Source organism: Sapajus apella, unplaced genomic scaffold, assembly GCF_009761245.1.
Source record: "Sapajus apella isolate SASKATOON/1434 unplaced genomic scaffold, GSC_monkey_1.0 scaffold45, whole genome shotgun sequence".
NCBI classification, from domain to species: Eukaryota; Metazoa; Chordata; class Mammalia; order Primates; family Cebidae; genus Sapajus; species Sapajus apella.
Window position 1 is genome coordinate 10,692,510 of NW_022436985.1, and position 13,784 is coordinate 10,706,293.

At 40.1% G+C, this 13,784-nt stretch overlaps 1 protein-coding gene across 4 annotated transcripts in view; it reads right to left on the bottom strand.

The window, feature by feature from the left end:
* Positions 1–2,522: 2,522 nt before the first annotated feature.
* Positions 2,523–13,784, bottom strand: part of AFF1 (AF4/FMR2 family member 1) — a 188,872-nt gene continuing 177,610 nt past the window's right edge. For all 4 annotated transcript variants that reach the window (XM_032239681.1, XM_032239680.1, XM_032239684.1 and 1 more), the window contains 5 exons: positions 12,578–12,714; positions 11,580–11,651; positions 11,035–11,172; positions 8,793–9,019; positions 2,523–7,921 (listed from right to left, as the gene is read on the bottom strand). In XM_032239681.1, coding sequence (XP_032095572.1) covers positions 7,800–7,921; positions 8,793–9,019; positions 11,035–11,172; positions 11,580–11,651; positions 12,578–12,714 — 696 coding nt within the window. In that variant the 3' untranslated portion in view covers positions 2,523–7,799. The remainder of the gene's footprint in view (positions 7,922–8,792; positions 9,020–11,034; positions 11,173–11,579; positions 11,652–12,577; positions 12,715–13,784) is intronic.

The following is a 13,784-nucleotide window of genomic DNA, read 5'->3' on the forward strand; positions in this document are numbered from 1 at the left end:
CATGTAATAAACTTTTCTGTGGGTAATCTGACAATAACAAGAGCCTGTAAAATGTACTCTTCCTATTTTTTAACTCCCTAAGAAGTAATCATCTTTTTAGCAAGGATCATCAATGCATGCTGTAATAAAATCACTTGAGTGAAAGATTGTGGAGACAGGGAAAAGCTCATATTTATAAAGGAGAGTTCTGGTGATCATATCTTAACCAAAGACTCAAATTTATTATCACAGTAAAAACCATTTTAATTACCTCCTGACGCAATCCAAGGATTCCTGCCCAAAATAATCAGACCTCTAGAATGAACTTCCGGTTTATAGAAAATACAATAGAGGAACAAATTAATGAACATTTGGGGGAAAACAGACAAATCGAGGATGGGGGACATTACATTAAAAAGGGGAGGGGGTCTGGGTGTGGTGGCTCATACCTGTAATCCCAGCATTTTGGGAGGCCTAGGCAGGGCAGATCACTTCAGCCCAGGAGTTGAAGACCAACCTGGGCAACATGGTGAAAGTGTCTCTATAAAAAACACAAATATTAGCCTGTACTCCCCACTACTCAGGAGGCTGAGGTGGGAGGATTGATGAGTGCTAGAGTGAGCTGTGATTGTGTCACTGCACTCCAGCCTGGGTGACAGCCTGCCTCAAAAAAAAAAAAAAAAAAAAAGTTTGGGGTAGGTGAAAGGAGGATTGTTCTCAAGACTAAAGAGATATAACCACTAAAAGAAATGCATGAAACAGCTGAGGCCATGTTCAAAAAAGTTGTAAGTTTGAAGGCAGCTGCAGAAATCTGAATATGGACTGAACTTTAAGCATTCAGAAGTGTCTTTAGATGCTGTAATGGTACTGTGACTACATTGGAAAGTATCCTGACAGATGCATGCTAAAACTTTTAGGGGTGAAATGTCTGCAACTCACTGTTCAGCATAAGTGTGCACACTTACACATTTACATAAAAATATGGTAAAATGTTAATTGTTGAATCTAGGTGGTATATATGTAAACATAGTATTTCCTGTTTTTCAGGACATGTTTATTTTCCCCCCTAAAAAAGAAAAATGAATCTTTTCACCATACAATCCACTTCTTAGAATTTATTCCAATATCCCAAATTCAAAATATTTAAATTTCCCAAAGTATTTTATTCCAGGGATGATCATAGAAACATTCTTTATAATATCCTCAGATTAGAAACAATCTCAGTGTTTAACAAGGAAGTTGTTTGAATTGGCACAACCATACCTGGACTACTGCTACTACTTTTTGCTTTGGAGACAAAGTCTCGCTTTGTCACCCAGCTGGAGTGCAGCTTGGCTCACTGCAACCTCTGCCTCCCGGGTTCAAGTGATTCTCCTGCCTCCGCCTCCCGAGTAGCTGGGACTACAGGCGCATGCCACCACACCTGGCTAATTTTTTGTATTTTTTAAATAGAGATGGGGTTTCAAAGTGTTAGCCAGAATAGTCTTGATCTCCTGACCTCATGATCCTCCTGCCTCGGCCTCCCAAAGTGCTGGGATTACAGGCGTGAGCCACCACACCTGGCTGATATTTTTAAGTTATACAAGATATGACATAGAAAGTTTTTGTGAAAAAGGTTAACACCCAGAAGAAACTTGATGACTGAGACCCATTTTTCAAGCCCTAGTTCAAATTAGATTATTTTCCCTGTAGTTTTTCTCAATCAGATCTAAAACACTCCCTTTCCCCACACTTGCTATTGCATGCCTTGTACAACAGTTATTGTTGACTTTTCAACTTTACTATAAATTTACAGGGGTTGGGTCCATGTTTGTTTACAAGTGGAGACTGACAAAAAATTTAAAAAGAAGAGGTAGGCAATGAGTGTTCCAGCTGGAGGGTCAGCAGTTGGGATATGGCAGTGCAGTAAGGGGACGTAATGAAATAGCCACTGGTTTCTTAGTGATTACGTTATGCAAGACACCATGCTAAGCACTCTCAATACATCATCTGATGTGATCCTTGCAGTCTTACTGGGTGGATACCGTATCAACAGTTCTGAGAGAGAAACGCAGAGAGGTTAGATATTTGACCAAAAGTCACATAATTAGCAAACCAGAGAATCAGTTTCAAACACAAGGAAGTCAGGTTTCCGCACCTAGGTCCTTTCCGATTTCATGAAATCACTAAGAGTATTTTTTCTTTAATGGTGGCAAAGGGTGAAAAGGCCAGATAACCTTTAGATTCCTTTCAATACCAATATTCTACAAACCTGCCTACCCAGCAAATTTGGAAATAGGCAAATTTGGTCACTGCTACATGCTCCAGTTGATGTTAGGATAAGAAGCCATACAGTTGATGTTAGGCCAATTTGTATCTGATTATGATCTTAAGAGAGAAACTGAACAGAAGGATAAGCTGCCTTCCAAACACAGTTCTTTCTCCATTTCAGCAATAAATATTGTGAATAAAGGCATACTGTTAACATGAAACTCCTTGGCTATAGATAACGGTAATAAGAATTACTGTATTCAGGTAAAGGGAAAGCATGGATTCAACCACAATGATTTCTCGAAATTTTTATTTTTTTTTTTTTTTACAGCTTGATCCTCTTATGAAAAGGAAAGAATTTAAAGATGAATTACATTTTTGTTTAAACAGCAATAAATCCTCATTACAGAGAACAAAAGATCTGTGGCACATTGTCTTTGGAAAGATCTTTTGCATATTTTTCTTCTAAAAAAAACTATAATTTTCTCACAGATCACATATTCTCTTTCAAACGACTATACAAGGCAGCTAAATTTTATTCACAAAGCCCCAAGTTGCAGTTCCATTGCTGAAGTAGGTAAAATATATGGAGTTCCCCTTAATTTGTGTTGCACATCTTCCCATTGAGAGCATCACTGCTTCCCTACCCTATGTACAAAATCATTGTGTTGATGATAGCTGGCACATGATTCCACAGTAATTAAAGAAAAACTCATTATTTTAAAGATAGACCAGTGATTTTCATTTATCACCTGGACAATTTACTTTTTTAAAACAGTTCTAATAATACCAAGATTTGACTTTCCTCCAAAGTTATAAGAAAGCAAAAAATATATAATATAATATAATATATAATGGTAATAAATAAAAAAAAGGCAACCCTGCTCAGGTATCATCCAAAACATGATCACATTCAGAAAAAAAAAAAAAAAATTAAAACAAGATTTGGGACACATGTGTACATAGACACACAGACACCCCAACACGAACAGTGTATACTTGATATTTGAGGGGGGATGTGCAGTAATTTTAACAATACATGTTGATGGCCTGAACAAAAGGTAAAGTTAATACTGCCTGTGTTAAGCATTGCTTAAACATTGACTTTTAAGCAAAGCAAGTTGTCTTCCTTAGGCCAGCCACTGCCTGGTCCGACCAGTGCAGCTTGGCCAGCCTCACTGAGTGGTCTTATTCCCTTGTCCTCCCCAGGCCGACATAATTAATATACAGGCTCACAAGGAGCTGTAGGATTTCCCTCCTGCTCTCTTAGGTGGAGGAGTATAGGCACTTCTCTACCCAGCACAATGCCTGCTGATCTCTGACACTCAATGGAACAGAATATAGTGTGATTTTCCCCGACAATAAGAAATTTATAGCCACCTAAAAAGCAATAGTTGGTACTTGTCAACTCACCATAAATAAGAACTAAAGAACATGGTCAGTGCACTCACAATTCATAAAGAGATGTACACTCTAAGTCAGTGAGAAACCAACACAACTGGATTGCATATTTGAGGTTCACATGGTGGCAATACCACTTGCAATGTTTGGAGGAAAACCCCCAACACTAGGCTATTCTGCCACTACACCTTCTTCCAACAGAATGACACAAAATACCTTACATCCATTAATCCTAAGCGGGACCCAAAACAAAAGAGGCAACCAGGTCAAGAACAGGAGGAGAAAAAAAGGTACTGCTATAATTAATGCTGCCATCCCTCCATGGTTGCAATGCGTAACTCTCACTTTTCAGTGAGAAAAATCTATACTCTTGTGTTTCTAAAGGAAGCACAAAATATTCTTGCAAGATTTAAATACTGCTAGTCAGTGGCAATGAGTGTAAATAGATGAAGCGGCAAAGTTTTAGAAGTTTTCTTGTAGTGTTTGGAAAGATAAAGAATCTGTGGTAGGAAACAAGCAGATTTTTTTAAAGTACATTAAAACAAAACAAAACAAAAGGCCAGCCTCAAGCCTTATTTAATCTACCTTAAGATGCACAAATACAACTCAAACTGCCTAACGCAGAGGAGTAAAAGGTGCAGGAGCCATGTAACATCCCTTGAAGCCACGGCAAGAAACAAACAGCAGTATTTCAAAACCAGATCCAGTCAAAGGCACAATTCAGTCAGCTGCTGCTTCTGTTTAAGTGTGTGTGTCCCTTTGTGTATCAGAGATAACAGTTTTGTTCATTGTGGAGGACACAGTGGTTTTCTTTTTGCTTCTAAAAATTGTTGAAGATGAATAATAAAACAGTAAGCTCCTGATGCTAGTAACATTAACGTGTAAGGTACCAAATAAGGCAAATTTTCAGCCAGAAAGGGGTAGAGGGCTTTAGCTTTCTAAATATCCTGAGATCTGATATTAAAGGATACAGGACAAGGGAAATAAGTGTGGTCCAATATGCCTTGGGGAAATAGCTACATGTGTTGGTCCAAATGATATATAAAGGTCTTTTTGTTACAAAATATTAGATGTTTTTCCCATTCAATATTGTGATCAAATTATAATGGACAAATTCTCCTCCTAATGTGATTCTATTTCTGATAAATGCTTGCTGGACCCTCCCACTCTTCACCACTGCTACTAGGTGGCCAACGTTTTCACAATCCAAACCCAGTATAATTTGGTAAATTTTAGTAAAGTGTTTTTCCATTATTTAGCAGGGCTCTTAAGTTCAGTAATTCACAGAAAGGACAAAACATTCAACACTTTAAAAAATAAAAGTGTTCTTCCATTTTCTACTAAAGACACAAAAACATACCTGTGCGCGCACGCGCGCGCGCGCACACACATACACACACACACACCCCCCCCTTGTAGTGCCAAAGGCAAGATTTACACTCTGTTTTCACTCCTTAAGATGCTTTGCATTTGTCTTACTGTGAAGTGTGTACTACTGTTATAAGAACTTCGCATATTCAAAGGCTTAATTTTATAATCTAGCCCTTTCAAATGATCTACCTCAGTATAGATTCTGCCTTTGGGAATTGTAAGCATGCAGTGAAAAAGTGCAAATGATTTTTAAAATCCTTTAGACTTCTATATAATTGTAACAGGAAAAAGACCCTATGAACATTAAGGATTCATCAGCCACTACCTTTCACATACTCTATTAAAGAGGTTACCATTAGTTATTCTCTTTTAGGTACAATGCAAAAAGGATCAGAAATATCCAATGACCAAAGTAGTACAAACTGATCTATGCACATTTGTTACTTTTTCAAGGGACAAATAAAATCTTTATATCAAGTTCAGGGAAAAAAAATCCACAAAGAGTAAGGCCACTGAAAAAGCAATCTGTTTCAGAGCTGGCTGAGAAATCCACTTGGAAATGTCTTCAGTCAAGGGAGCACTGTGGCTGCCAACAGAACATGCACATGCTCTGGCGCACTCTGCATAGACAGAACCTGCCATAAAGAACACAACCCTTCACAACTGACAGGTGGCTTGTCCTAGGGAATGATGGGACAAAAGGGGAGGGGATGGCTAAGGGAGTAAGGAAAAAAGAAACATGTTAAATAACATCTTCAACATCGAAATAAAGCCTGATTCTGGTGCCTTGTCCCTTACATATAAGAGATAGACACACAATGCTACAAACACACAAAACCTACCAGGAAATTATTCATTTAACACAGGTTTTTTTAAACTAGTAGTTTAAAAAGGACCGGGGCTTTGCTTTAGAACATGAATAAATGAAACCAGTCATCAGGAATCACACATCAAGGTCTTATGCTCAGATACTGCTAGAGCTGTCATTCTCTGGCTTTCACCTAAACATGAGGCACCAGACCCCTGACTTAGTGATAACCAAAGAACAGTCTGGAGAAGAAACTGAAGGAACAGCCTCACACTGACCACTCATACTGTGAGATAAGCATTGCTCCCATCCCTCGAAACAAATATCCCTTTGTATATTTACCAACAACCAAGAGAGTTCCTGCATTCATCATAGGGATCTTAGAGGTTTTCATTATAAATAAAGATGGTTCTCCCTCCTCCACCAATAGGAAAATGGGAAACACGCCTGATAGGAAACACGCAGAGGGGCAGAATGGGGCAAAGGTGGAGAAAAGCTAGTTACAGAGATGACGCTCCTCAATTGTAACACATGTGCAAATTCTACCTCTAAAAGGGATAAAGAAGAATTGGCTTTTAAAAATACTGCACTCAAAATAATGTTTCCAATAATATCCTTCAAAGTTTCAATGAAAAAGACTGTGCCTATGGGCACATGGGATTTCTGACTATTTTAGGTCATTCAAAATGGACTTGGTTTAATGTATACACTATGGCAATAACTTTCGAAGGGCCACAGTTCCTCCTCAACCAAATCAAATCTAGCTGAGAACACTCTGGAGTGAAGGCATGTGGTGACGATTTTTTCAAAAGTCTAATTAACCACCCCAAAATCTCTACATCCTCTTAGGGAGTTAACTTCCCCTAGACAGTCAAGGACTCTGAAAGTTTAGTTTTGCTATAAATATAAAATAATTTGTAGCAGAAAAATATAGCCTCTCTAAGAAGATTTCATTTTTCTTGTTCACTGACGAAACTCTGAGTTGGTTGGACAACATGAGTACCACATAACTGTAGACCACAGATCAGCACCTCAAATTCCAGCTCTACTTAAAACTTTAAAAGCACTTTAGCCATCTGGTCAGGTATAAATGTTGGTTCCCTTCTTCCCCAAGGTAGGATATTCAGATAGAGTCAACAGTGACTGCCCTGTTAGAGAGTCCCTTTTGCTGAAGCAGGGGTGGGAAATGGCAGCGCCAAGTCCTCCCATGCAGACCACGAGGCAGCACCCCACGTGCTGTGGCTCCTCCTCGCCGCTCTGACGTGGGCTGAGTTTCAGCACAGAAACAGAGAAGTCAGAGCTGGGGTGAACGTGCAGCACTCTAGGCAATGGGGGGATGTGGGGCGGCGGGAGCGGGGGTTGCCTTCGATTTTATAAATTACAACAATACTTGGTATTATCAAGCCACTGTTCACTGGCAGAAAGTGGGGCACAGTGGAGTCCTTCACAACTTATGATTGACAGATGGCCATTCGAAGTTACTGAACAAACACTTCTCCCAAAACTTGAAAGAAAAAAAAAAATCATCCACAAAACCCTCCACCAAAAGTCATTGTTAAAAAAAAATTTTCCTTCTGGGAATGGACTAGTGTGGCTACTGAGATGATGTGAATTCACTTTCAGAGTTGAAACTGCTTCTCCTCATTTCATTTGCAACTTGGATCCTACTGGTTTAAAAAAAAAAAAAAAAAAAACAGAAATGTTTCTAGACCATTCATACACCCATTTAAGCTACATTGCACTTCTGTCCTTTAGTTAGGAAGGGCAAGATCATCTCTGGGGCCGGCCTCCTCATCTCTGCTTCTGCATAACCATAGTGTCCAACCAATGATCACACAGTTGTTGAGAGTAGGTGGACAAATGTCCTGGCCATCTCATGGTGCTTCTGTTTTAGAGTTTGGTGTCCTGATGAGACAAATGTCTGGACTGTTTCTGAGGCTTCCAATGTGCAAAAATAGTTCCCAAGGCATTGACTCAACCTGGGGCTCCATTAAGGTGTTTTGGTTAATTCTTGCAGCTGCTGAAAACCCTGTCGTGTGTAGCGCACCAGGTCCACCAAACTGCTGTTGAGGGCCAAGGTGCACACATTTGTGCTGAGCTGAGCAAAGAAATCTGCAAAAACAAAACAAAAACCAAGTAAACACACAAGCACACACAAAAATTAAAATGGAAACAAAAATTAAGGTTCCAGAAGGTACGTCCCCACAATATTCTGCAATTTATCACAGCAAAAAAATCACAGTCAACTGTAATCGCTTGCTAATTCTCCAGCAGACTACAAACCAGGTTTGCTTTAGAGCTGAATCCGTAACTCTTAGCACAATGGCTGGCACTTGGAAAACACCAAATTTATACCTTGCCTCACAGGATGCATTAACAACAACAACAAAATGTTAAAAGCATTATTAGCTTGATAAGACAGGTAAGGTCCTAAGAGGCTTTGGAAAGAAAGTGGTTATAGCCGGCTGGCTCCAACTCTCCTAAACCTTTCATTTCTCCAAAGGTCTTCTTCCCCAAACAAGCCTCAAGAATGTTTACAATGCTTTATCTCTCATACTGTAGCTACTATCTTTCTTATGATACACTAAAAACAAATAATCATCTCAGCATTTGGGTTATGCTACTTCATATCTCAATGTGCTGAGCCTAGGAACTGCCAGTGACTCCTCTTCTTCATTTGCCTTTCAGCTAAACATTTTAGTTCAGGCTGAAATAATGACAGCAGAATTTCAGAAGAAGCAAGGTGCTACAGCCACTTCTATTTTGGTTTTGCTAAGAACTAGCCACAGAAATTCAGCTTCATGCCACAGAGCTCAAGGAATAAATGCAACTAGGTTATGAGGTAGAATGGAGAAAATATGATTAAAGTAAAACAGGTACATATTTCCTTCTCTCCAAGAAACTGAACTTAAAATATAAGCCCATGTTATTTCCTCCCAATCCCCATACCCCAGAAACTACCACCACAAAGCCATTGATTTACCCTTATTCTTCCTTGTGAGGGCTTCGGCCTGTTCCCAAAGGTCAAAGGCGGTAAGGACATGGGACGTGATGGTGACGTAGGAAGATGTCATATTCTGGATGGTGACTGGGGTGCTGATGGTGGCAGCCATCCCACCACTGCTCCCCACACTGCCAGCACTCGACTGGGACCCTACGGAGCTGGCAGGAGAAGGCATTGGGGAAAGAGGGGATGGTGTGCCTGTGCTTCTGGGAGGCAGAAGAGAAGAGATAACTGGTCAGTCACTAGCAGACCCCGGATCACAGATTTATGTGTCTGGAACTACAGTTCAAGACACAAAGTTTCACTACACGCCCGCAAAAGTGATAACCACTGCTAAAACCACTCCTACAAGGTCAACAAGACACCCTGCTGGGCTGATCTGTATTCCAAATATGCTTTCCCATGCCATTTACATAGTCTACATCCCCTGCCTGGAATCTCCCGGCAAGACAATACCATACGTATGTAACGTACGCATATGTGTGTTCGTATGTGTGTGCACACACCTGTACTTCATCCTTTCATCCACTCAGTAAACACTGACGAGCACCTGCTCTGCACCTTGCATTCTTTAAGACACTGTGGATACCCTGAATACATCACAGCTTCCTTTCTGCCACCACTTGAACATCTCTCTTTTCTTGCATGTATCTACTGTTTATTCCTTTTCCTGAACCACGGCAAAAATTATGTCTTATTCATCTTTACATTACTAGCACTTAGCGAAATTGGTGCTAAAAGGAGGCTCCTGATAAATACTTGCTGAACCAATGAATGAACTAATGTAAGCATCATGCATCAGAAGCCTCAATTTCCTCTTTACTCCACTCTTGGCTGAATATCTGGACCTGCAAGTTAACATGTGACTCAATGTGGATTAAATGGAAAGATGGCTCAGCAGCAATAGCCTCATGATGTTACACCTGCCATTTGGGCTGCACAGACTTAGCAAGGAGTAGAGTGAAAGCTCGATGAGGGCAATGGTTCTTTCTGCTGCATCCCCAGAACCTAAAACAAGGCTTAGTATAAAGAAGGTGCTCAGTATATACTGGATGGACAAATGACTGAAGGAGTTATCTAAAAAAAATGTGACTGACAACCTATTAGCTTAAAATAATATCTCAGATGCAGCAGCCATGAAAATCTTCAGAGGTAATAAGAAGTTGCTTCTTAATCGGGACTTTCTTTTTTAAGAGGCCATATGGGAGTCTCTTCTTTTGAATGTGCTAGAAATAGGGCAGTCATGTAAGTGATATTCTTAAAATAGCAAAACTTATCAGAACTAGGAACTTCACAAGGAGTATGACCAAATTAAAAAATACTAGGCAAGGACTACAGAGAAGAAAATTCCAACTTCATTTTAAAAACACTTGTACAGGATTCCTTTTTTTCTAATAACTTACAACATACATAAACAATTTTAGTTCACAAAGTGGGGAAAAGAATTTTGCTAATCATTTTCACTCTTACTGTCACTGGTGTGGATCCTGGAGAAGATGAAGGGCATATGGCTCTGGAAGTTTCTTGTTTACTGAAATGCCAGGAAGCTATGCCATACATACAGAAAAAGAAAGAACTGTGGCTCTAGTTCTGATTCTCTTGTCTCTGCCTCTTGTTTTGTGTTCTGAGGTTTACCTAAAGATCCTCCTCAAAGCTCGGCCGGGCACAGTGGCTCATGCCTGTGGCATGCCAGCAATTTAGGAGGCTGAGGTAGGTGGATCACTTGAGGTCAGGAGTTCGAGACCAGCCTGGCCAACCTGGTGAAACCTTGTCTCTACTAAAAATACAAAAATTAGCCAGACATGGTGGCACATGCCGGTAATCCTAGCTACTCAGGAAGCTGCGGCAGGATAATCAGTTGAACCTGGGAGGTGGAGGTTGCAATGAGCCAAGACGGCAGCACTGCACTCCAGCCTGGGTGACAAAACAAGACTTTCTCTCAAAAGAAAAAAAAAATCCTCAAAGCTCAAAAAATTTCAATTCTATATTCTTTGCAATTACCTTTTTATCTTTTCCATTCAGCAAAAATTTTGATTTATAACTGTTTCTCAGAAAGGCAGAAATATGCTAATAATTTAAGTTTAGGAGCAATCAGCACACAGATGAAGCCAACAGTTTTTGGTGAAATGGCAAAGTCACATACGTAAGCATATGTGTTGAAAAAGCAAGAATAAAGAAATGACTCTATTTTGGAAATTATTTATATTAGGCTTACAGTTACCTTGCAATGCATGGAGAAGGTGCCTGGGCAACTTTGGAAGAACTCTCGAAGTGTTTATTAAGAGTACGAGAATACTTTATTGCTATGTCTTTTTTACAACGAAACATCGCCATATTCAAAATGGACTGGCAACGCATGCTATGAACAAAGGCAGAAGGAAAATATTACCCTGTGCACATGACTATCATACCACAGAAAAGCAGCCATCTAACTTTCTATAGCCTAATGAACACACTGGTTTTTCCTCACCTATGTGTTAGTATGTAAAAAATCGTACTGCTTTGCTCACACTATCCCAAAAGTAAATGCTGGCGGAAAACACAAGGATATAATTTATATCACAAGACCAAAGCATTTGCCAAGCCGTCAGACAAACAGCAGCAGATACCATTTTGTAATAATTAACTCTCAGTGGGGAGTTAACCCTTTGACTAAGTACTGACTTCATAATTTTCACATTAAGAAAACAAATTTCAAAGTCTTTTTGTAACATCAACAGATGCAAAAACACATTTGGTACTATTTAGACAAAGGAAAATACATACCATAAAACAGCAAATATTTTCTCTTGTATTGGCGCTGTGACATCTGAGAAGGATTTTAATGACATTATGAATCTATAGGAAAATAAGTGCATCAGGTTTTAAACAAAGGCGGACAGATTACAACTTATTGTGCTTGTTTCCATTTTATATTGACTTTTCCTGAAGATGTAAAGAGATGAGAGCATCACAAGAAAAACATTTTTAAAAAACCAAGATTTTAGAGCAACTATCCAGGCCGTTGAGAAAATGAGGGTGGACATGTCTCTTCTGTGGCTTGCCTACCTCTTGAAACCAAGTGAGGTTGTGTCCTTACTGAGTCCCTGCTGAAGTGTAGGTAAGTAAACAAAGTAGTGGCTTCACCTGAGAGGAGAGGTCATCTGATAAGAAAGCTCAACTGGAAAAACCAACCTCTCCCTGAAAGCTCTGGCACTTCTTGGTGCACTTAGCAAAATGATGTAGGTAGATCCAGTTACTCTGAGCTAGCACTTCATCTAGAACACAATTTTAGTTTAGAACAAGTAACTTTTTTAAGGCTTGGACCAGTAACTTTTTAAAGGCTACCCTTTCCTTTATTGAGCCATCTTCACACTAAGGTTCAAATGGATTAAAACAATAAAGGTGAGGAAAGAAAAGTACTCAAGAGGGGCTGGGCACAGTGGCTCATACCTGTAATCCCAGCACTTTGGGAGGTCAAGGTGGGAGGATCACAAGGTCAACAGATCAAGACCATACTGGGCAACATGGTGAAACCTTGTCTCTACTAAAAATACAAAAATCAGCCGGGCATGGTAGCGGGCACCTGTAATCCCAGCTACTCAGGAGGCCGAGGCAGGGGAACTGCTTGAACTCAGGAGGCAGAGGTTGCAGTGAGTCGAGATCATGCCATTTCACTCCAGCCTGGGAGGCAGAGTGAGACTCTTGTCTCAAAAAAAAAAAAAAAAGAAAGAAAGAAAGAAAGAAAAGTACTTAAGAGGAAAGCACAATGACTTGGCACTTACTTAATGAGGTCTACAGTTTCTGAGTAGACGGAGTAAGCCGACTTAGATGCCTGGCTTTCAGACTCCATGGCAATTCCACACTCAATCAAGGACAAGACGGCTTCCAGGTACTTAAAAGCCTTTCCAACCTTGTCCGTCTGCAGGAGAAGAACGTGGTCATTGTTAGGCTGAAGACAAACCTTTATTCAGTTTCTCACCCACATTCTTTAGTGTGACTTTCCTTCACTGTCTTAGTTTAATTATGGCTGAGGAGAAGTGTGAGGATGAATGAACTAAAAATGATAACCAAAGCCTGTCAGCTGTGACCTGCTGAAAACTCTTTTAGCAAAAATTCATTAGGAAAACGAAAACAATCCCATGTTAAGACCATGCTCTCAAAGCCTTATGGAAGCACATATCCAAACTAAGGCAGTTCGTACATATCTCCTTGTTATCAGTGTCCAATTACTCATTATATAACTTTCTCGAGAAACATTATTATTCTTCACATCTAGAGTAACGCAGACACATATTTCTTTGTGTGTGAAGTTTATTAAAAAGTAGAAAACACTCATCATGGTTTATAAGTACCTTAGATATAACAGCTAACAATAATTGTTTTATGCATTTTACAGCCCAACAGATTAATCTCCTTTGACATCAGCCTCCTTTGACCATAGCACAAAGCTATCCCCCCAGGCCAACAGGGCTCACATTTCAGAGTCCCTTAGAGGGAATGTAGAAATATGAACAAAATCAGATACTGGTGGTCACCCTACACCTGAATACGCACTTTGTCACATAGTAGCCTTCTAAGCGGCATACGGCAAATGCAGCTGGTGAGTGTGATGCAACTGTCTTTCTCTCTGCCCATGGCGTACGTACCGTACACTGAGAGCAACTGATTATCGCTTTAATTTCTGCTTTGTATTTGATACGTTCAAAAAGAAAGAATGAAAATGGCGCTGGGCATGGCGGCTTATGCGTGTAATCCTCCAGCACTTTGGGAGGCCGAGGCGGGTGGATCACTTGAGGCCAGGAGTTTGAGACCAGCCTGGCCAACACAGCAAAACTCCTTTTTTACTGAAAATACAAAAATTAGCCAGGTGTGGTGACAGACCTGTAATCCCAGCTACTTGGGAGGCTGAGGCAGGAGAATTGCTTGAACATGGGAGGCGGAGGTTACAGTGAGCCAAGATGGTGCCACTGCACTCCAGCCTGGGTGACA